Source organism: Arachis hypogaea, chromosome 15, assembly GCF_003086295.3.
Source record: "Arachis hypogaea cultivar Tifrunner chromosome 15, arahy.Tifrunner.gnm2.J5K5, whole genome shotgun sequence".
Classification (NCBI taxonomy): domain Eukaryota; kingdom Viridiplantae; phylum Streptophyta; class Magnoliopsida; order Fabales; family Fabaceae; genus Arachis; species Arachis hypogaea.
The window spans coordinates 155,456,627-155,479,576 of record NC_092050.1 but is presented as its reverse complement, the minus strand read 5'-3'; the positions used below and the strand labels follow the sequence as shown (position 1 = coordinate 155,479,576).

General features: G+C 30.8%; 2 protein-coding genes and 2 pseudogenes across 2 annotated transcripts; 3 read left to right on the top strand and 1 right to left on the bottom strand.

Moving 5' to 3' along the window:
• Positions 1-1,023: 1,023 nt before the first annotated feature.
• On the top strand, positions 1,024-3,464 carry LOC112751602 (large ribosomal subunit protein uL30y-like). The gene is made up of 7 exons (XM_025800797.3): positions 1,024-1,191; positions 1,655-1,833; positions 1,947-2,044; positions 2,157-2,214; positions 2,722-2,801; positions 2,890-2,992; positions 3,075-3,464. Exons 2-7 carry the CDS (start codon positions 1,657-1,659, stop codon positions 3,288-3,290), a joined length of 732 nt encoding a protein of 243 aa, XP_025656582.1. The 5' UTR covers positions 1,024-1,191; positions 1,655-1,656; the 3' UTR covers positions 3,291-3,464.
• Positions 3,465-4,171: 707 nt separating this feature from the next.
• LOC140179564 (uncharacterized) lies at positions 4,172-5,432 on the top strand. Its single transcript, XM_072218439.1, has 5 exons — positions 4,172-4,295; positions 4,473-4,638; positions 4,746-4,806; positions 4,898-4,948; positions 5,097-5,432. The coding sequence occupies exons 2-5, from the start codon at positions 4,529-4,531 to the stop codon at positions 5,358-5,360; spliced, it is 486 nt and encodes a 161-aa protein (XP_072074540.1). The 5' UTR covers positions 4,172-4,295; positions 4,473-4,528; the 3' UTR covers positions 5,361-5,432.
• A 7,188-nt stretch (positions 5,433-12,620) lies between these two features.
• On the top strand, positions 12,621-15,089 carry LOC112751601 (ACT domain-containing protein ACR10-like; annotated as a pseudogene).
• Positions 15,090-15,902: 813 nt separating this feature from the next.
• Positions 15,903-21,096, bottom strand: LOC112749362 (uncharacterized; annotated as a pseudogene).
• Positions 21,097-22,950: the final 1,854 nt, after the last annotated feature.

The window sequence follows — 22,950 nt, the reverse complement described above, 5'->3', positions numbered from 1 at the left end:
CTAATCTTGCTTCATATTTTGGCTTGGTGGTATCCCAACAAGCCATAACTACTGGTTTGTCACAGTTCTTCTTCTTGTGGCCTATAACACCGCACTTGAAGCAATAGCTATCCAACAATCTCTCGTACTGGAAGCTTATCCAGGTTTTGGGTTTGTCTCCTCTATTCAGCCAAAACCCGGTTTGGAGGGGTTGAGTGATGTTGATCGCTACTCTGATTCTTAGGAAGTTCCTCTGTAAGGTTCCCTCCTTAATGGGGTTTTCAACCTCTCCAACAATTCCAATCATATTACCAATACTCTTTGCTGTTTCGGCATTTAACTTCTCTATTGGTAACCCATGCACTTGTATCCAGAACTCCATGAAGTCATGGCTAACGTCCAGTATTGCCTCTCCGTACAGCCACCTCTGCAGATTCATCAGGTGCCCTTTAACGTTCCAGGGACCATTTTTTATGATCCTATTCCTTGTGCGTTTGTCTTTAAAGCTTACAAGAACTTTGTTCCTTCCTACCTCTGATATTGAAACGTTCTGGGGATTGCCCCACATTCCCATTAGCGAGTTCTTGATGGTTTTGTACTTTATCTCTTTGTCGGTGATAATTTTTCCGATCAGGTTGACGCAATCATCTTGAAAGCCTGGACTTGTTTGATTATTGAGGGTGATGGTGGTGCTTTCTATTGGTTCGGTACCCATGTTTGGTATGGTCATATTGGTTAAAGACTGATGGGGGAGGGGCTGGAGTGTGGGAGTTGGGGGAGCGTTGGTGTGAACAGGTAACAAATTTAAAGTAATGGTTGTGGAAAGAAGATTGAAATGAAATCTTAGCTGGAGATAAGATCACGGAGATAGAACCTTGAGTTCTAATTTATCTCTCCTGTTGAGAGTTCCATCCCTCCTTCTGAGAGAATTTCCTCCACTTATTTTTATTTTTTTTAGTTATTATGAAATATCAACATTGGGCCACTGATTTTAATATTTTCTCCTTAATAGTGGGCTTTATCCAAAATGCTAAAGCCCAAAAAAAATAAAATAATGTTGGGACCCTGAATGGTAAATAAACGAAAGAGAAGGCTAAGCTGAAGTGAGCACTACAAAAACCCTAGCTCCTTCCTCACTTAGCCTCTCATCTCAGTGCTGCACACAAAAACCCTAATCTCTCTCAGAGCGACTTCGCATTCCACTTTCAGCAGGTTCGTCTCCTCTCAATTCTCTACGTTAATGTCTATTCTCTTCACTCTTCGTATTTCCTTCAATCTTCTGCGATTTCCAGATCTATTGTTTGTTGATTTTCATTCCTTGTTTCGGCTTCATTTCTTTTCTGTCACTCTTTTGATTTGTCCGTGTTATTCCTATTATATCTCGTGATTTGATTAGCTTGTATTCAGCATGTTGTGTGGAAAGTTGGATTATTATTTAAAAAAAAACATTGGAGGTTCTCTGTTCTTAGTATGAATTTGATGTAAATGGATTGTTAAAAAACATTGGAAGGACCTATTTTTTATTGTTTAAGAGAGCATGTAGTTTTCTTTTTTGAAACACTGAAAATTTAACTTTTGAGTTGGAGCTGAAATGTGTCAGTATAATAAATGAAACTAATGAATTCTTTGTTGGATTTTAATTATAACTGATATTTTTATTTTGAATGAATGGCAGAAATGGGTGAGGAGGTGAAAGCAATTGTTCCCGAGTCTCTGCTTAAAAAGAAGAAGAGGGAGGAGGAATGGGCCTTGAAGAAAAAGGATGAGCTTAATGCTGCAAAGAAGAAGAGAGCAGAAAGCCGCAAGCTCATTTACAGCAGGGCAAAGCAATATGCAAAGGAATACCAGGAGCAGGTTGCATTTCACCTTAATCTATTTCTCTTTTTCTCTGTTTTAATGTTTGTTTCTGTTTCCTTTATTGGGCTTTTCATTTTTCTCCGCCACATTGACCCGCTTTTACATTACAGGAAAAGGAGCTGATCCAATTGAAGCGGGAAGCAAAGCTGAAAGGTGGATTCTATGTTGATCCAGAGGCTAAGCTCCTGTTTATCATCCGCATCCGTGGGTATGTGTTGTTTCCTTTGTTACTCCATATTTATGCTATTTATACTGTGTCCCAAGTTTTAACCAATTCTGTAATCTGAGTATTCTTACTTGTTCGAGCTGTGTTTTTTCAGTATCAATGCCATGGATCCCAAGTCAAGAAAGATCTTGCAGTTGTTGAGGTTGAGACAGGTACTGCTTATAATCATTGAATGTTGAGCTTATTGTGTTATTTCTTGTGTGGGTGTTATTATGGTTTACTTGGTGTTAGTAGTACAGTTCATGACTGTTGTTTTATAACCATGTTTAATGTGATGATTATTGAGGTGCTTCAACTTGAATTAAAGTCCCTGTTTTTATGTTAGAACAGGCAGATTTTTGTTTGTTGTTGAGTCACAAAAAAAGGGGAGTTGACACATCTGCTCTCATATTCTTGATCCTCTCTCCGTCACTTGTTTTGTTCCCCAAGGAGTGTTAATGTTTTTGTTCTTTAGCTTTATGTTGCGTTTTCACTGCATTTGCCCAAAAAGTCTTGAGGCTATATAGTGTCATGGAAGTTTGACAAGTTAGTCAATTAAGAAAATATGTAATGTTTTTGGTACTTGTTTGTAATACTCTGTTTGAAATCTTGCTATTTACACTGTAAAGTACCCATACTAATGTTTAACCCCCTTGCCTCTGTTTTCTTTTTTGCAACAGATCTTCAATGGCGTGTTCCTGAAAGTCAACAAGGCCACAATGAACATGCTTCACCGGGTTGAGCCATATGTGACCTATGGGTATGTAGACTTGTGCTGTCATACCTTTTTGAATGTGATGAATCCCTTATTTTTTGGTCTAAACGTAACAATTCCTCTCCTTTTGTAGATACCCAAATCTGAAGAGTGTAAAAGAGCTTATTTACAAGAGGGGCTTTGGTAAGTTGAACAAGCAGAGAATTGCCCTAACCGAAAACTCTATCATTGAGAAGGTCTGTAATATTATTTTTAGCATTAGGGTATACAATTCTAATACATTCTATCTACTCACTTTTTTCTTGGATGACGCGTCAGGCACTGGGCGAACATGGAATCATCTGCATTGAAGATCTTATCCATGAGATCATAACAGTTGGACCACATTTCAAGGAAGCAAACAACTTCCTTTGGCCATTTAAGCTCAAGGCTCCATTGGGTGGCTTGAAGAAGAAGAGGAACCACTATGTTGAAGGAGGAGATGCCGGAAACAGGGAGAACTACATCAATGAGCTTATTAGGAGAATGAATTAGGCTGTGGGATTCTGTTCCAAGCATAGTGGATTCAGTCTTTATTTTGGAAGTAGTACATTTCTGACATTGATAAAATCTTTAAGGTTTATTTTGTTTTTCTTTTTACAAAACAGTTTGTTGAGTTGTCCTTTAAACATTGAGTATTATCGGTTTATATATTTTTTTAATCCCTCATTTAGTATTGCCGAGGTCTTTTGACAGGTCAATTACATTTCTTCTTTGTGAATTGAATTGGCTCTTTCCTTAATCATAACTGATGACTTGATATATAAATATAATACAATTTAAAGGTCAGAATGGGAATGTGGACAATTTGGTTGTTGATGTAACGCCATCAACTGAAGTTTATTTCCGGAATAATTATGGTGGTTTGGACATTGATTCGACTAAAAGTTTAGATGAATGTACTTCTACCCCTGTAGAATCCTCTGCAAATCTAATGATGGATAATGGCATTAGTGAGCTGACAGATCACATTGAAGTGGTCGACCTTGTAGAGGAGGGTTATTTCTACCACACTGAAGTGGCTGTTGCAGATAATGATTTCAGTAGTTCAAGGGAAGGCCTATCTGCTAACTTCAGTAATCAAAGTTCCATCATGCCTTCAGAAATTTCTGGTGAACAACCATTTGGGTCAGAGTATTCTGAAAATTCGGAGAGTGAGCATAGTTTAGTGGGAAAAATAGTTGGATACATAAACTTACCCTCCCCCAGTTCTTTCCATGGAAAACAATTACAGTAGTTCATTTAATGATTCCGAGACTGTTGACACTGAAGAGTACACGCGTGAATTAGAAGCTTTAGATGACAGCAATAACAATACTGCTGAAGATGTTCCCTCATTCTTTGAAGTTTCCTCTATGGAAAACCTATCTGTTGAGAACCAAGGTGATTAAGCTCATTCTGCTGGGAGCTGTTCCATAAATATAGACTCTTTGGCCAACTTGTCTTTGGAGGAGAAGGTTGCAAATTTTATTAAGAATGGAGATTTAGATCCAGTTGAAGGTAATTCTAATATGTAGGTTATATCTTGGTCATCAGTGTTAGTTTATATTGGACCAATTAAGTTGAAGAATCATTTCTATCTTCAGTACAAATTTTATGAACAATATTCTTTTGTTGAATTTGGACAACATGTGAGTCTTCTTGTTTGATTCTTATATCACATCTCTGCTATTTCAGATGGGTATGATTCCCAGGAAAATAAAGTGAATATTGGAGCAGAAGCTGCTCCTGATATGCCCCTAGGTATCCTTCTACCTGAAGGCAATAATTCCATGGCACATAATGGGAGCTCATTGACATCCCAGCATGTTGTTCCATCTGAAACATCGAATCAGCTCTTTGGGTGGGTTAGTATATGGATGCTCATTGCCAACTAGGATTGTGGGAAGTTAACTGGCTTTTACATTTTATTTAAAGCCCTTTTGTTCCCTTGCATGCAATTATACATAGGGATGAGCAGATGCAGCATGTGGATCTAACTACAAATTCTGATGAAGATTTGGATGCTGAGGTCTTTTTGCTCCTACAGTGTTTATGAATTCTTTATTGATTGCCAGCCTTTTGTAGTCTCACTTGTTTTCTTCCATATGTTTGCCACACAGGTTTCAAACGTGCCAAATCAAAGCGAGATAAACTATCTCAAGTTCATGCTGGTAGTAATTGTAAACTTGTTTTATAGTTTACATTTGTATATGTCTTGGGAGTTCTATCCCCCTCCACACCCCCCCCCCCAAAATGCTTAAGAATAGTTGTAGCTATAACTTACCATGTTATTTTTTCTTTTCGTTTTCCATTGCATAGTATCAGAAGGAGTTGGAGCTGTCTCGGCTGAAGGAACAGATCCAGAAGGAAAAGGTAGATGAGCTATTTCCGAGAACCATGCTAAAAGATATGTTTTTCTCTTTTAAGTTTGGATCAAGCTTGTTCTTTGGCTGGGCTTCTGTTACTATCACATTTGAAGTATTATTATTATTTTCTTCTAGCAAAAAAAAGTTGTTTCTTAATGGTTTGAAATTAAGTTTACATCAGGCCAAGTTGTGTATCTCAAATCTGACAACATTCTAGATTCTACTTCTTGTTTTGTTGAAGTACTAACATGATCTTAGCTTGCTAAGCAGCTGAACTATGTGTGGAACTTATTATCATATGGATGTAAAACAAAATCATGTTTCCCAGATCTACTTTTTAAGTGGAAGGAAAATATTGATACTACAAGTGATTTCTAGATTTCTGTACCACTCTCTTCAATTTTTAGGAGTTATTGTATCCATTACTCACTCAGCAGCATGTTACTTTTGCTTTCAGCTTGCTTTGTCTGTCCTACAAACCAAGGCAGAGGCAGAAATTGACAAAACTAGAAAATTGGTGTACTGTTTAGCTTGTACATGTTAATAGTGTTCACTATGAATAATATTAGAAAATTAGAGAGTATGAATTGGGAAATTATAAAATGTTCCCTAAACTCATGATTGATTGGTTGTAAACAAAGTCTTAAGGAGCACAACATATGACCACTGGATCCCCAGTATTGGTGTAATTAAAGTTTATGTACCTTTGGCACTGTTTTCCATTATATTTCCAGGTTCAGCTCGAGTTCTGTGGCGATGCTGAGGTTGTGGAGGTTCTGGATCCTCACCCATTGGCTAGTCCCATAATGCTCACTTCTAAATTAGAATGTTCTAAACTGGATCAAGGTTCTAAAGATTTCAGTGATACATGTCTTGTGCTAATGCTCAGTTCTAAATTAGAATGTTCAACTAGTTACTATTAACCCCGATTACGGATTTATTTTCATCATCCTATAACAATATATTATAACATAATTAAACTGTTTTTAAAATGTATTTATATGTGCTGCTCATTGTATAATATGCAGGAAAATACGTTTTTGGTCAACAATGCTGTGGCTTTATCCTGGCGTGTATGAGGTGAGTGCATCATCTACTAGTCTTTTTATTCACATCAGGGTTAGTTGCATTACTTCTAGGAGGAGCGTTTCTTGATGGTACCATATTTATCGTTACATAACCTATTTTTTAGTTGGAAAGTTGGCACAAAACTGGATTCAGATACTTATTTAACCGGACTAATGAATTAATCACTCGACCAATCCAAATTGGTTAGGAGAATTATCTCTTTTTTTTTTGTATTAAAACGGGGAGAGATCTATCTCTTAATATTATTCTTTTTTTTTTAATTGGGTCGTATGCGTATGAGGATGTTGATTGTTGAGAAACAGAGTAGAAATATTTTTTAACATTTTCACTCTAAAAGACTTCTATTTGGACTCAAAATTTACACCCTCAAGGGACAAGAGTATCTAAGCCTAACAAGTTATCCCAACCCAAAAAAATTGCCTATTTTCTGGCCTAAACCAATACCTATGCACTTCAGTGCAATAAATTAAACTGTCCCAAAAAGAGACTCTGTCCAAAAACTGCCCAAGAAATGTTAAAAAAATAAAGCATGTGTAGGAACTCCCCACCCCAACAAATATCATGAGAATCTATGGAAGTGATTTCATGGGACCCTTCTTAACGTTACTTGAATTTAAGGTCATCATTATGACCACATCGTTTATAGAAAAATGAAAATCATCCCTCTCCTCCTTGTCCATCTGTAAAGATCAAAAGTAAAGCCAAATTTCTGGAAAATGACTTCAATTCAAAGCATTTGTGGCTCCAACGCTCCCTTACTTGTGATTAATTAATTTAAAGTCATGACATCATTTCATGGTGTTTCTATAAGACTATGTAGAAGAATCACTTACACCCATTTAAATAACTATCCTATAATTAACTAATTTACAGAATATTCTAAAGTTCGTGTACGTTTCATAACAAGTAGGTGTTTTTTTTCATGGGGTGGAATATTCTAATGAATCCTTTGCAACCAATATACAATAATCAAATAAAGTTAATTTTTTGGTCTTTGGATTTGGTTTGTTTACTTGACTACCAAGGAATGAGATTATACAAAAATAATAAAATAAATGGCTGCTATATAATTTATTAGATAAGTTACAAAAATATACATTCAATAAGATTAATGGTATTGTGACAATTAAGTCCATATATTCATGTCTCTTAACCCACTCTTAGGTAGTGTTTGGTACTAAAATTTCTGTCTCTGTCTCCAAAATTTCAGTATTTCAGCACTTCCAAAATGTAGGGATACAAGAGACTAAAATTTGTAGAGATGGAGGCTGAAACTTTAATAACATTTTATACCTAAAATACCCTCATTTCAATTAATTAATTCCAATTTTATCCTTTGTGCAAAATAAATTAGAGTTTCATTCTTATTTCAATTTCTGTCTCCTATTTTGCACCAAACAGAATATTCAGATTTATTTTAATCTCTATCTCTTAATTTCTGTCTCTCAGTTTTAGTCTTTCTGCCTCTGTCTCTCTACCAAACGCTACCTTAATAAGATGATAAATCTTGCTTCTGTGTATTTCAAAGTCAATTAAATGCACTATTGACTTGAAGGATTCATGTTGAGGTAGTTGGTGACAGAAGCAAAAAAGGAGAAGTAGGAGTACTTGGATCAAACATACAAGTCACTAACCCACCAAGCCATGGTAGTGGAGTCTATATATGAAGAAGAAAATTGATGAAAGGCCTTTAATTTCAAAATTATTTGATGTTGGTCATACATAATTACATACCAAATTTTTTAGTAGTGCAGAGGTAAATAATTACATATCTGTTTGGTTCACACTAGAAAGTATAAAAGGCGTTTTCTTATGGAAACATAACCATTTTTTTTTCTATAAAATATATTTTTTTCCACAAGGATATATATAAAATATTTTTTTATTTTGAAATATCTTTAAAACTTTGCTATCTATACGTCATTTTAAGATGTGTCATAAAATTATTTTTCTTACAAGTTTAAATTGATAGAAAAGAAATATATGAATTGTTGTATTTTTTAATATATTTTTTATGCAAAACTTTATTTTAAATTTTGTGTAAATTTATAGGTATTTTTTTAAATTTATCTTGTACTAAATTGTTTTTATTTTAAAATCAATATAAATTGAACTAAGCACTTTTTTATCATAAAAATTTGGATATTAGGTCATAAAATTATTTTTCTTGAAATTTAAAATAATACGAAAAGATACATAAATAATCATATTTTTAAAAATTATAGTAATTAAATAATTAATTAAAGTATTCAGTACTGGCGCCGCCGGTTGCCAGTTTGGTCACGAGTAAATGAGCCATTGGCCACTTGTATTCTGTGGTTGTAAGTTACGACAAACCAAATCGGCCTAAGATCCTATTATTTCATTCTTAAATTCACTTTAAATTCTACACCATATGTTACCTGCTATCAATATATATATTATTCTTACTATTGTTCTTATTATCATATGTAACAGCATCAATAGGAGGATATATAGATGCATGGAGTAAATATTAATTCGAACATTTCTATTATTTTTAAACAAACGTTTAGGTCAATTGAGTATTGATTAGTTAATAAGCTTTGAGATTAAAACTTGATAAGTATTTATAGAGGTATTTATAAATTATTGATAAAAAGAATTGTCATAAGAAAAAAACCCTTAAACTTGCATTTTTAGAGTGAATACCTCACCCGATCCTGACAATTATTTCGAAAGGATAATGAAACCTCTCAAAAAAAAAACACCCAATTCGGTTCCTGATCTTTTTTTTTGGACTGATTAGTCTTTGTGCAAAAAAAAAAAATAACATTAATTTTTTTTTTGCACAGAAATCTCATTATCCTTTCGAGATAATTGTCAAGGGTCGGATTGAGTTTTTTCTTTTGTTAAGGACCTCGTTGTTTTTCAAGATAATTATCATGACTATTTTTAATTTTTCTAGCATTTTTTTATCATATGAAAATCTAAAGTTATGAGCATTTATCAACACTTATATTGATTCCATTGAAATTTCTTCTTAATTCTTAAGTAGGTGGGGAAGCAAATGGAAATATGAGTGTATTATCAACCATACAAAATGAATTTTGTGGTTCTAATATAAGTTTAATTCTTCCCACGTGAAGAAGATGACAGCTCATACAATTTTATAGTACAATTTATTAAATGTAGAAAAAAAACTTTTTTATTTTTCAATCTAATCTAAAATTTTCTCTAAACATTAAAAGTTGTCTCTATCCAAGAACCAGAGCTTTGGAGAGAAGTGACGCAAGCATGGACTATTGGATGGCGTCATTTTCTAATTATTAGGTGTTTATATATTTTCTTTTTTTTTTATATGAAAGTAAAAGTGATGATATATCTTAATATTGTAATTTTTGGTATTATTTAAAAGTGTGGAAGATACACAAATCAGAGGGTCCGATTTCTATACTTTAAATTTTTTTATTTTTTTTAACAAAAATTCCTCGATCCGATTTCTCTTCTCTCACAAATCCCTTAGTCCGAATTTACAAATTCCTTAGTCCAATTTATGTATCCTCACAAATCAGACAGTCTGATTTCTGTACTTTTCACAAATCATCGGACGGTTTGATTTTTATTTATCTAATTAAACGGTTCCACATTTGAGAATAATACCCCATTAACCCACATTTTGAAAAAACACCGTTGGTATTCCAATATCAAAAACAAAATCTGATTAAATTACTTATTAGTCGATATGTCCAAATTAAATAATTTTAAATATTAGATAATAAAGCAAATTAGAAGATTTAGAGATACACTGGTATATTTCCATTTTGCTTGTCTATCTAACTTTGTAGCAATTTTTCTCCCTTTTACGAGTGTATATTCACCTAAATTATATTATTGGAAACAAACAAACAAAAAGGAAAAAAAAAAGTTAAAGGTTAGAAAGCATGTCGTCTTAGCACTTTAATAATTTGTCTATGAAATATTATTCACAACTAACAAAGTCAATCACTTTGGTTATAGTATATAATAATACAAAAATACTATATGTAAACAAAACATAAACTATTAAATGATTAAATCAGTCATTATTTGTCTATACGTATATATAGTATTTAACTCATTTTTAATATATATTTTAATATATATTTTATATAAAAGACTAATTTTTAGTATACACAAATCTTGACAATAATAATATTAATAATAATAATGCACAAAATAAAAGTAATCACATTTTTTGTGTGTGCTAATGACTAAGAACTCTACATACATATCCTCTTAATTGACTTTTGACTCCAAGTCCTCATTTGATTCAAGATGAACATTTGATATAAGATACTCTATTTGCATTAGTTAATTGTCTGATCTGAATTTATACAATTATATTATTTTATAAGGGTGAGCACGGGTAGCGGGTACTCGATTATCTGTCTGAACTCGAACCGAACTAATTAAATTAGTTCTGAAATCAACGGGTAATTAGGTCCAACTCGAACCAAATTAATGACCTTTGTTAATGATTGGTTTGGATATCAGTTCTGGGAGTGCAAAATCTGAACCAACCCGTAAACTCGATCATATATTAATTAAATAAAAAAATAAAAATATATATATGATTAGTGGCTTTTAGTGAGATTTTTCACTATTAATATGTTTAGATTTTAATAAGTTTAGTTTTTAATGTATTTGATGTTTAACATGTTTAGATTATTTATATTAATGTTATATGTTTATTGTACTTGTTGAATTTTTAAGATAAAAATTTGGTTTTTTTTATAAATTTCAAAATCATCGGGTACCCAATTATCCGAACCAAACCAATCCGTTCTTAATCGGTTTGGTTTGGTTCGGATACATACACAAAAAAATACAAATACAAATCAAACCGAACCAATTATATTTTGATTAGTTCAATTTTAATTTCACCTTAAATCCGAACCAAATCTACTCGTACTCACTACTCACCCTATTATTTCATTACTTAAAGTATACTATTGATAATTCAAACTTCTAAAGCAACTATATATATATTTACATTATCTTTTATTAATTAAATTTAAATTTATCTATATCATCAAGTGATAATCTTACACACACTATATTATAATATCACTAGGAAATCATCACAAGGTATTTTTTAATAGTAATATGAATTACAAATAAAATTATATAGGCAACTATGCCAAATACAAAAAAAAAAAGAAAGAAATTATATACATAATTTAGGCCCCTCGTTGGTATTATTAGCAACTTTGTTTTGGTTGTGTTCCCATGAGACAGAAGGAAGGCTTGTTTTGTTTTGTTGTGTGTTTTAAGTTCATTTTATTTTATTTTATTTTATTCCAAAGAAAAATATGCACATGCATGTGATGAAATTTAAAGGTAGTAGATAGATAGATTAATACGTGTCCATTATCATTATCAAGAAATGAATCATTATTAAATCTGCTTTTTTTCTTTTCCGGGTTTCAATAATGACACTGTTGCTTAAACAAATGAGATGTCTACACAATTTGAATTGTGTTAGCGTGGTTTCTTTTGGTTATATGTGATTGATTTTAAATTAACAAACATGAAAGATTTTTATTTTTGAAAAATTAATAATATTTTAAGAGGTAATTTAAAACTATACTAGGATATTATGAAATCTATTGTTACCAACAAACACTTCAGAATTCTATTTTGTTAAACATTATTGTTAGAATCAGGATATATTAAACATTAATGAGGAAATTCATGCCATTTTTTTTTTTTACCAAAGATAGGAGACTCGAACTCGCAACCTCTTAATTGAGTATGGGGAGACTATGCTATTTGAGCTATAACTCATTGGCGAGAAAATTCATGCCATTTACTAGAGAGAGATAAATAATTCATATAAAAAATAAAAAATTTAACTTTATCTTTCTCATATTATTATTATTATTATTATTATTATTATTATTATTATTATTATTATTATTATGTTAATAAAGATTTCAGATGTTGTGACTTGTGAGAGGGTAAGGGTATTATACACTTTGATGTAATTATTTTTTGCTATTACATAGAATACTTTTTTAAAGAAAAAGGTTTTAAGAGTTTATTAATTATTTCTATATTATTAACATAAAAAAGTTGAATATTTTCCACGTTATATTCTAAACACATGTTATCACATGAGTAAAAATTATTTCTTTTTAAATGAATTACTTTGTTATGATTAAATATCAGCATAAAATTTATAAATTAATTTAATCTCGTATTTAATTTCCATTTGTTTTTGAGATATATTGCTTGAAGCAACAAAATTCTTTTTATTAAAAAACAGTACTATAAATAGTAATATATTACAATATAATAATATTTACAACCACATATATAGAAAGTCTACAACCTTAAAAACATTTGTCCCTCCCTCAGAAGCAGTTAAACTCTCTGCTTCTTCATTCTCCACATTACTCTCTCATATAATATTATTGATTATTAATTGTTGAATCTTGTATAGAATTCAACAAGATACTACCACCAATAACAACCATTGAATAAGAAGCCATCATCATTATCACTTAAATAAACAGAAACTTCTCTTTTTCCTTCTCATATGCTTCAACAACAACAAGAACAGTGAATTATATATAATCTTAAGAAGAAGATTATGGGAATATTGCATGATGATGTAGTGATATTCAGGGAGGCAGAGAAAGAAGGAGATCCAACAGTGATAACAGTGAACTGTCCTGACAAAACTGGTCTTGGTTCTGATCTGTGTCGTATCATACTCTTCTTTGGTCTTAGCATTGTAAGAGGAGGTAATTTCAAAATCTAATCTTTCTCTGATTTCTTAGTCTTTTGTTTGGATTTGAGACATGGGTTTGTTTTGTTTTGCTTTAATGTTGACTCTTTTTGAATGAATTATTAGATGTGTCAACAGATGGAAATGGTGTTACATAGTATTGTGGGTGGTTGGGAAAGAGAATACAAGATGGAGTTTGTTGAAGAAGAGGCTAATTGGGGCATGCCCTTCTTGTTCCTCAGCTTCTGGAATCTCTTATTACTCCTCTGATTTCCATCCACCTAAGCCTCCTCATGTCTTTCTTCTCAAGTTTAGTTGCTATGATCGCAAAGGCCTTTTACATGGTAATTCTCCATAACTCTTCAATCACCATATTTACATGTCTTTTCAATATATTTTTGTTCAAAGTCAAGAATCAAGATTTTGAGGTTTCTGATATACCTTTGGTTTTAGTTTTGAGTGAATACCTCATTCGACCCTGACAATTATCTCGAGAGGACAATGAGATCCCAAAAAAAAAAACACCTAATTTGGTCCCTAATATTTTTTTTGGGACTGATTAGTCCTTGTACCAAAAAAAACAACATTGATTTTTTTTTGGCACAGGGGCCTCGTTGTCCTTTCGAGATAATTGTCAGAGGTCGAATTGGGATTTTTTATTGTCAAGGGCCTCGTTGTCTTTCGAGATAATTATCAGGGCTATTTTGAGTTTTTCTCTTTAGTTTTAGATGTTACTCCCTTCACTAAATTGCTTTATTCTCAATTGTTTAGGCTTTGGAGGACTAATATATGGAACAGATCATAGGGTTTGATAGAGAGAACTAACAAAGTAAATGATTTTTGTTTGAATGATGACAGATGTTACAGAGGCTCTATGTGAACTAGAGCTTGTCGTAAAGAAAGTGAAGGTATCTACTACACCTGATGGCAAAGTCATGGATCTCTTTTTCATCACAGATATAAGGCTTTTACATCTAAAAGAACGAATCTGATGATTAAGTACTGTCAGTATATCAAAATTAAACTCAAATTTATTTTCATTTTGCAGAGAACTTATCCATACCGAAAAGAGAAAGGAAGATACCAAAGAATATTTAAGAGGGACATTGAAGGATGCCATCATTGATATAGACATTGAATTGGTAGGGCCGGCGGCGGATGTTTGCTCGCCGGCATCATCGTTTCTTCCGGCGACAATCACCGATGAAGAAACGATTGGAAACAGAACACTAATACGGTCGGATGAAGTGACTATCACTATGGACAACACTCTTAGTCCTGCTCATACTCTTGTCCAAATCATGTGCCAAGATCACAAAGGTCTTATCTATGATATCATGAGAACTCTTAAGGACTACAACATTCAAATTTGTTATGGCAGATTCTATGTTAAAGAGAGAGGAAAATGTGACATTGATTTGTTCATCATCACAAAAGGAGATGGGAACAAGATTGTAGATCCAAAGAAGCAGCATTCTTTGTCGTCCCGGCTTAGGACAGAGCTACTCCATCCGGTCAGAGTAGGCGTCCATAGCCGGGGACCCGACACGGAGCTTCTCGTTGCCAACTCTGTCGAGTTGTCCGGCAAGGGACGCCCCCTCGTCTTCTACGACATCACTCTTGCTCTCAACATGCTTCAAACTTGTATTTTTTCGGTAACTATTCATATCCTGATGAAGATGTCTTTAGAGTTCAGAGGAAGATAATAATTAAAAATTGTTAAATAATTTGACATGTTTTAAGTTTAGTCACCAAAATATATTAATTTGAGTAGTCACCAAATTTAAAGGATAAATAATTTAGTTTGAATATACGACAAACTTAAAAATCGTCAAATAATTTGACATGTTTGATATTTGTAGTCATTTTTCTCTAATTGCGACAAGCTGAAATCGGAAGACATGTGATCGGAGACCAAGAATGGGAGGTATACAGAATCTTACTTGATGAAGGAGGAGAAGGATTATCTCTTCCGAAGAACAAGATTGAAGAAAGGGTTTGGAAAATGCTGATGGATTGGGAGTGATAGATCCATATTTTTGTTCATAGTCTAATGTACAATTGTACATATACATATAACATGCTCCTTAATTTTTATCATATAGTTTTATCTCTTTTAATTTATCATATTTGTCAAGTTACACATTTGTAATTCTAACTTATATGTATATATAAGAAAAATGATAAGGCCGTATATAGCAAGAAGATCAAATAAAGGAAAATGGAATGTAATATATTGTAAATTAGTAGAATTATATAATTGAATTTATTTCTAGTATAGTAGCCATAAGTCCATAACACAAATACCTTACCTTTACTTCCTTATAATAGTTCATGAGTTTGTCTTTAATATATGGACAATGGTTCTTAATCAATTAATTTCTTCTTAGATATTTTCTTAGGATACATTTTTCATGATTTTATTGCACAACGTTGTAGTCTTATACCCCACCAATCTTAATGCTATTGAAATAATTTAGGGTTTTCAATGATGAATTGGACTCAAAACTTTAGTGATAGGGGCTCTTTCCATCCAAAAACATTTGCTTTAGTTTGTTCATTGATTTCTATGGATGATGTTATAATATTATTGTGGGGTTCTTTGAAGTAGTATGATATTTCTCTTAATAGACATGTGCACTCTATTTAATTAAAATATTTGCTTAATTTTAGTTACACACATATATTAAATAACTGATGAGAAATATCTTAACATCATGGATAAATTGAGTTAGAGAAAACGAATAGGACAATTAGAAAAATATTACTATATATTAAGATAAAATTTGCATACAGTTATTTTTATATAAAGTTGACAATTAAGAATCGTTAAATGTTAATTAGTCAAATCTGTCAAATTATCTAACGATTCTTAACTATAAACTTTATGTACCATAAATTAATTAACATAATTAATTGATTTCTAAATAAATTAGCCTAGAGTTTCCAATATATTCCTAATTTGTGGAAGATACCAGCAACCATACTCCAGAAAGTGATTTCAGCAAAGATGACATATAATAGAGTACCCAATCTCTGTGAGTGCCAAACATTGTTAAACACATGCTCTTGGATCCAATTTACCTGGTTCATATCATCCCAAAAAAATTGTTATATATTATGCTTCTAGCTAATTGAGATCAAGATTAAAGTGAGACAAAGAATTATTATAGTTGGATAAAAATATGAAAATTAAAGCATATATTATATTTATATAGGTTTAATTATACTGTGAGTCTCTATAATTATTTTTTAATCGAAATAATTTTTTAAATTAGGTTTTTATATTTTAAAATTTTGTATTATTAGATCCTTATATTGAATTGAATTTTGTAATCAAATCCTTGGAATAACCAAAATATTACAAAAGAAATAAAAAGAAAAAAATAAACGCTCCTATATATAATTCAATACATATATATCTAATTTTGTAAGGTTAGTTAAATGTAAATTAAAAGTTTATTCAATTTAAGCAAAACTTACATAATAATGTTAAACTGTGTTTAAGGGCTTTATTATTATGCAAAAGTTTATTCAACGCCAAGACTAGATTAATTTTTTTAATTAAAAATTAAGTGAAATTATATGGATTTAGTTATTTACACATAACCAACACTAATATATAATCTATGTGATATAATTGAAAGACTGAAAAAATTAAATAAATAATAAAAAGGGTAAGGTAGATTGTTACTAGTGTGTTATCTTGATCCTTATAATACCATCCATTAACAAAGCCTGGGAAGATGCTCTGAGCAGCCATAACAAACACAAGCATTGCATTCATTCCTATCCATTCCAAGAACAAGAATGGCGTTCTAAATCCCCAAACATCAATCTGATTTTTCCATTAACAATATAATATTATTGTTAGAGAAGAAAGATAATAATTAATTAGGTAGTTGTTGAAATATTGTATTCTTCTAGATACTTAATAAATAAATAAATAATATTCTTATGTTATTGTTGACTTAATTACTTACCAGTATGTAGAGTGCAGAGAATACAATTCCTGCTGCCCCAGCTGTGAAACAAACATAGCTGAAGCTGTATAGTTGCTTGTTCATTGGGATAGCTGCATTTCAATTTTGAATTTTCCATGCAGATTAATTTTTCATACAGATAATGAAGTTTAATTATTCTGTTAGTTTCTATAATTTTACCAAATTTGTAATTAGATTTTTATATTTTTTCTTTTTTATTGGATTCTTACGTTGCTTTTAATTTTTGCAATTAGATATTTTTCATATAAAAAACATTAAAGTAACAGAATATTTCTCGCAAAAAACATGCAATCAAAGATTTAATTAGATTCTTAATTATGAATGTGTTTAATTTGCGAAAAAAGTATTCAGATAATTCTAATATTTTTTACATTAAAAAGGATTTAATTACAAAATTAAAAACAATAGAAAAACCCAATTAAAAAAAATATAAATACTTAATTATAAATTTAGCAAAATTATAAGAACTAACAAAATAATTAAACTTTTAATTTATTCTTTGTTTTACAATTTACAGTTAATGTCTCAATGAAGCTAATTGCAGATCAACTAGTTATTAGCATAGAAGAAAACAATTCTGTTTTAGGCATGTAACCGAATTAACTGAATTACCAGAATCAGTTAATGGCAGTTACTTCTATCAGTAGCTTATATTACCATGTGTTAAATGAAGGATGATGCCAAGGATTAGTAACACAAACCCCATTGAGACCCATTGCTTTAACCTCTCTGAATGCCTCTGATGATAAAATAATAATGTTTAATAAATTAATTACAACAACTTAGTCTTTCTATATAATATAATATAATATTATAGGGATAAAGTAGTAAATTAAAGTAGTTAACCTTGAAGTGAATCAATACATGACCATAGTGGACGCCAATGGTGCCAGACAGGATAGCTGATATGGAACTAATTAAAATGAACAAAAAAAAAAGTGAAATACAAAATAGTTAATTTCTTCTAATAAATCTTTCTATTTATTTTACATTTTCCCCAAAAAAAAAAAAAAAAAAAAAAGTAAAGACAAACCTCAACAGGCCCTCAGGTTCAAAGGGAGCACGACACCAAGTTGGAGCATCTTTACGAAAATGCCCCTGACTTGGAGAACTTAATGTGCATGCCTGTTAATTATTAAAATGAAGAAAAAGAGGAAATATTTATAATTAATGAAAAGCATAAAAATAGCTAGCTTAAACTTGTTAATTAATGATATGACATAATAAGATGCCTTCAAGCGTGACGAAACAGGGTGAGAGTAAAGATGGTTAATCCCCCAAACTTGTCTATCCACATAGCCAACTGCATTACATGCTGCTCCTAAGTCTCCTCTCATGCCACATATTACCTTGTAGTAATAATTACAACAATTTAGTTAATGATTAGTCACCAATAGATTTAAAAATTAATTTATTCCAAATTTAATCTTCATTTAAAGGTTTTTATCTTAACTATCATTAATTAATAAATGGAAGCCATTTAAATAAAAATATCCAAAACATATTTTTTTAATGATATTTTTTAGTAATTAAAATTTAATACATATAAGTAATTAAATTGTAGTATTTTTATTAAAATTGGATCAGATAAATTGATTTGGCAAAAAAATCGATAAACCAAATCTTAAACCGGTCTAAATTAATTTTTTATAGAAAATGATTATAATACCCTTATTATAAAAAGTGACTAAAATACTCCTATTATATATATATTTATTTTGAAAATCCTAAATCCTAACCATTTTCTTTTTTATGTGCCGTCATAGGGTTAAGATTTAGAATTCTCAATATATATAATAGAAGTATTTTAGACATTTTTTGTAATAGGGATATTATAGTTATTTTTTATAAAATAAAATATTAATTTAAATTTGTTTAAAATTTGGTTCATCAATTTTTCAGCTAAACCGATTTGTCCGATCTAATTATGACAGAAATAATACGGTTTAATCGATTATATATGTTAAATTTTAATTGTTAAAAAATATCTTTAAAAAAGACATTTTAAAGATGTTTATTTGAGTGACACCCTTAATAAATTGCTATACACATAAACATACATAATTCAAACTCTTAATATTTATTTAAACATATTATTAAACTAATTTGTCGAACAACTTATAGCTAAATTAACAATTTATTTGACAACATTTTAAATCATCAAGAGGTGCATAAACTTACTGTATATCTCTTTAGGTTTTCCTCATTATAGTCCACAAAACTCCAATTTGGAACATAGAGGCTGAATGTTGTGACCATGTAAATCACAAATGCAACAAATCCTCCAAACCTATGCAACATGTGGTGTTAATTAATAATTAATCAAAGAACTTTTACAATCACATCACAATCTCAACCATTTAATTTCAGTAGAATTTGATTTGCCCCTCTCACCATTGTCATCTATAGGCAGTAAAAATGGATAGATGTCCAGGATTTAGGGTGGTTGGTCTAATCTTGGAGGTAAATGTCTCTATTAGAGCAACAACACAGTAAACAAGACCTATTCTCTGCATGCACACACACAATATATAATATACAAATTAAAATTCTCATAATTGCATTAACATCTGACAATCAGACAATATAATTTAAATAAAAATTAGGGTAAAATATTTTTTTTTATTCCTAACGTTTGCGATTTTCTTTAAAAATACTCCTAACTTTTAGTTCTATTTAATTTTGTTCCTAACATTTTTTATTTGTGTCGAAATTACTCATAAATGTCAATTCTATGTAAAATATTGAGGACAAAATTAAGAATTTTTAGGGATAGTTTTGACAAAAATAAAAAATATTTGAGATAAAATTGAATGAATAAAAAACATTAAAGACAAATTAAAATTAAATAAAAATAAATGTTAAGGGTATTTTTAAAAAAAATTACAAACATTAAAACAAAAAATATATTTTATCCTAAAAATTAAGTGAGATTAATTTGCGTAAAAATTAACTGATATTAGATGTTAGTTTAAAGGAGAATTTAATCTTGATATTTAGAAATTAAATTTATATTATAATAATTTAATTAGTTTGAGGATGACTCGGACCTGAAGAATGCCACACCATCTAATAAATTTCATATCAATCCCATATGAAAGGTCATCAGGGGCATGAGAGTATCCACTTGAAGTTAAAATTTTATTAGTGTTCTAATAATAACATATTAACATGTATTCATGTGTATATATATGCATCTGATGAGGCAAAATTAAGAAGAGAATTATTATGGTTAATTATACCTTGCAAAAGTATACCCCAGAAGAGAAGTTTCAATGTTCTAATGAATATCTTCTTCACAGCATATTTAACCTTAGGGACTCTCTGCATTATTATTGAATCAACACTAATTATAACATAATATAATTTTGACTAGTATAATATATGATAGCTGATGTAACATTTTAATTACCTTGAATGCAAGAGCTATGGCAACTCCAACAATGAAAAGAAAGAAAGGCATAACAAAATCAGCCAATGTGCATCCATTCCAAGGAGAGTGATCAATTTCTGGATAAGCCCCACCAGCATCATCAACCAATATCATCACCTTCACATACAATTATACACATAATATAAGCTCATAATACAAATTAAATAAATGTTTAATTATTCTGTTGATTCCTATAATTTTATTGATTTTTAATTAAATTTTTATTTTTTTTTCATTGAGTCCTATATCATATTAGATTTTGTAATTACTAATTAAATCCTTACCGTGATGAAAACGTTGAATTAACAGAATATTCCATTAATAGACAAAATGAATATACTTAACACTTGACTGAATATTCTGTATGATTTAACAGAATATTCCATTAATTTCAACATTTTTATCACAGTAAAAATTTAATTACAAAATCCGATATGATATAAGAACTTAATTAAAAATTTGATAAAAATATAAAAACTAACAGAATAATTAAACTTTATCAATAATTAAGACTGATCACGATAGTGAAACCTCTAAATGCATCAAGTGTTGCGATTCTCTTTGTTTTCTGTTTCATTGTTCCTTGATCTTTCTCATGAGAAATGACCGTTTTGTCCTTTTCATCATGATCAATAACAATAGAGCCATTCAGACCTTCTTCCATTCTCTTTGCTTCTCCATTATTATCATCCATGGTAGCTATTATTCAAAAGTAGTAGTGTAAAACTCAATTAAGACATGCAAGAGTTATATAGTAATTGCATCCAATTTAAGACATGAAAAAGGTCACTGAGGTGAGAAAGACACCAAAAGGGTCCACTATTGTGAGAATACATTATATATTGCTCAATAATAACAGTTTAATCCTCTTTTATGTTTTTAAGCTTTGACTAAAATTTTGTACTAATCACTAATCAGAATCCTCATCGCGGATACCATTATGGGCCTGAATTGGGCCTTAATTATATAAAAGCCCAATTAATTCATACTGAGAGCTCGAAAGTTTTATAGAATTGTGGTGATAATGACCAAAACAAGAGGGAAGAGTGAAAGTATGGTGTGGGCTTTGGCCCATCAAGCTTGTAACTATGCTGAAAAAAAGTATGAACATGAATTTAAATTATAAAAAGTGATATGAATTTTTGTATATTAATATTAATTAATTATCCTAATATAAGTAAGGTAAACGAAATTAAACTCTAATGTTGATGAGATATTTATGTGAACTACTTTGGGGTAAAAGAATGAAAATTCTTGCAAGTGATAAGAGGATTGAATGAAATTGCTTTGTCCTTTTGAATTTGACACTAATTTCGATTTCATAGTCACAATTCATAATTAGGGTTGTACATAATTAAGGTTAACCAAAAAATTAAATCTATTTTTGATTAACTAAAATTTATTTTAGGTTAATTAACTAAATTAGTTTTACATGATAAAATTGATTATTAAACAATAAAAAATTTAAAAATTGATTTTTAACTGATTAAAAAATAATCAATTTTCATAGAAAAACTAGTTTTTGCACAGAAAATTTGAATTTTTTTTTACAGAAAAATCGATTTTTGCATAGAAAATTTTGATTTTTTAAAAAAAAAATCAGTTTAAGAGATGATCTAAAACTCATATATTTTTTGTTGCTGTTATTGTTGCTGGAAGGCAGTGTGACACTGTAAGAGTGTAGTTTGGAAAGGTTCTGGCTAAGGAAATACTTGGTATTTAAGTGTGTCCATTGTGACCCACCTCTCTTTCCTGGGGACCCTTCCTAGTGCACGGTCTACAGTTGAGTTATACTATTCCAGTATACGGTTGCAACAATATCAGGATATTCAAGTGCTGTGAAGCTTGAAATAGAGAAATTTGATGGAAGAATCAATTTTTGGCTTGTGGCAAATACAAGTCAAGGATGTGTTGATACAATCAGGTTTGCACAAGGTGTTGAAGGAGAAGATCTCTGGTATGGAAGATGATGTTCTCTAGAAGACAAGAAGTATCCTCATGGTATTACCGCACTGCCATGGATAAGGATAAGTTGTGGCAATCGGGTCCACAATTGCACACGGGCATTGGTTGGCGTTGAGATGCAAGGTGTGTGGCGGAGTTAGGTCGATGGCTGAAGAACTTTCAGGAAAAGCCAATTTGAAAGTTGCACCATGAATTTTCAGCAAGGTTTCGATCTGTACCAAGGCGAAATGCTTGGAGTGGTCTAATTCCAAGTGAGTATACTTTCATGGTGGAGTATGATAGTTCTCTGAACTATGATTGTCGGTATAGACAATGGCAGCAAAGAATAGTCGGTGTTGACTATGGAAGCTGAAGATGTGTGACTATTTCAATCAAGGTAGAGATTGTTAGGATTTGGTTGAATTAGTCCCATATTGCTTAGGATAGCAAATGGAGTGGGTGGCCTAGGCTATAAATATGAGGTTAAGTTCTCCATTTGTTTTTGCACCAGTCAGAAACACTTTAAGCTTGTATCTAATTTTTCTTTTCCTATGTACTCTTTGATTAGAGAGTGTTGTGAGGTGTAGTTAGATATTTACTTTGA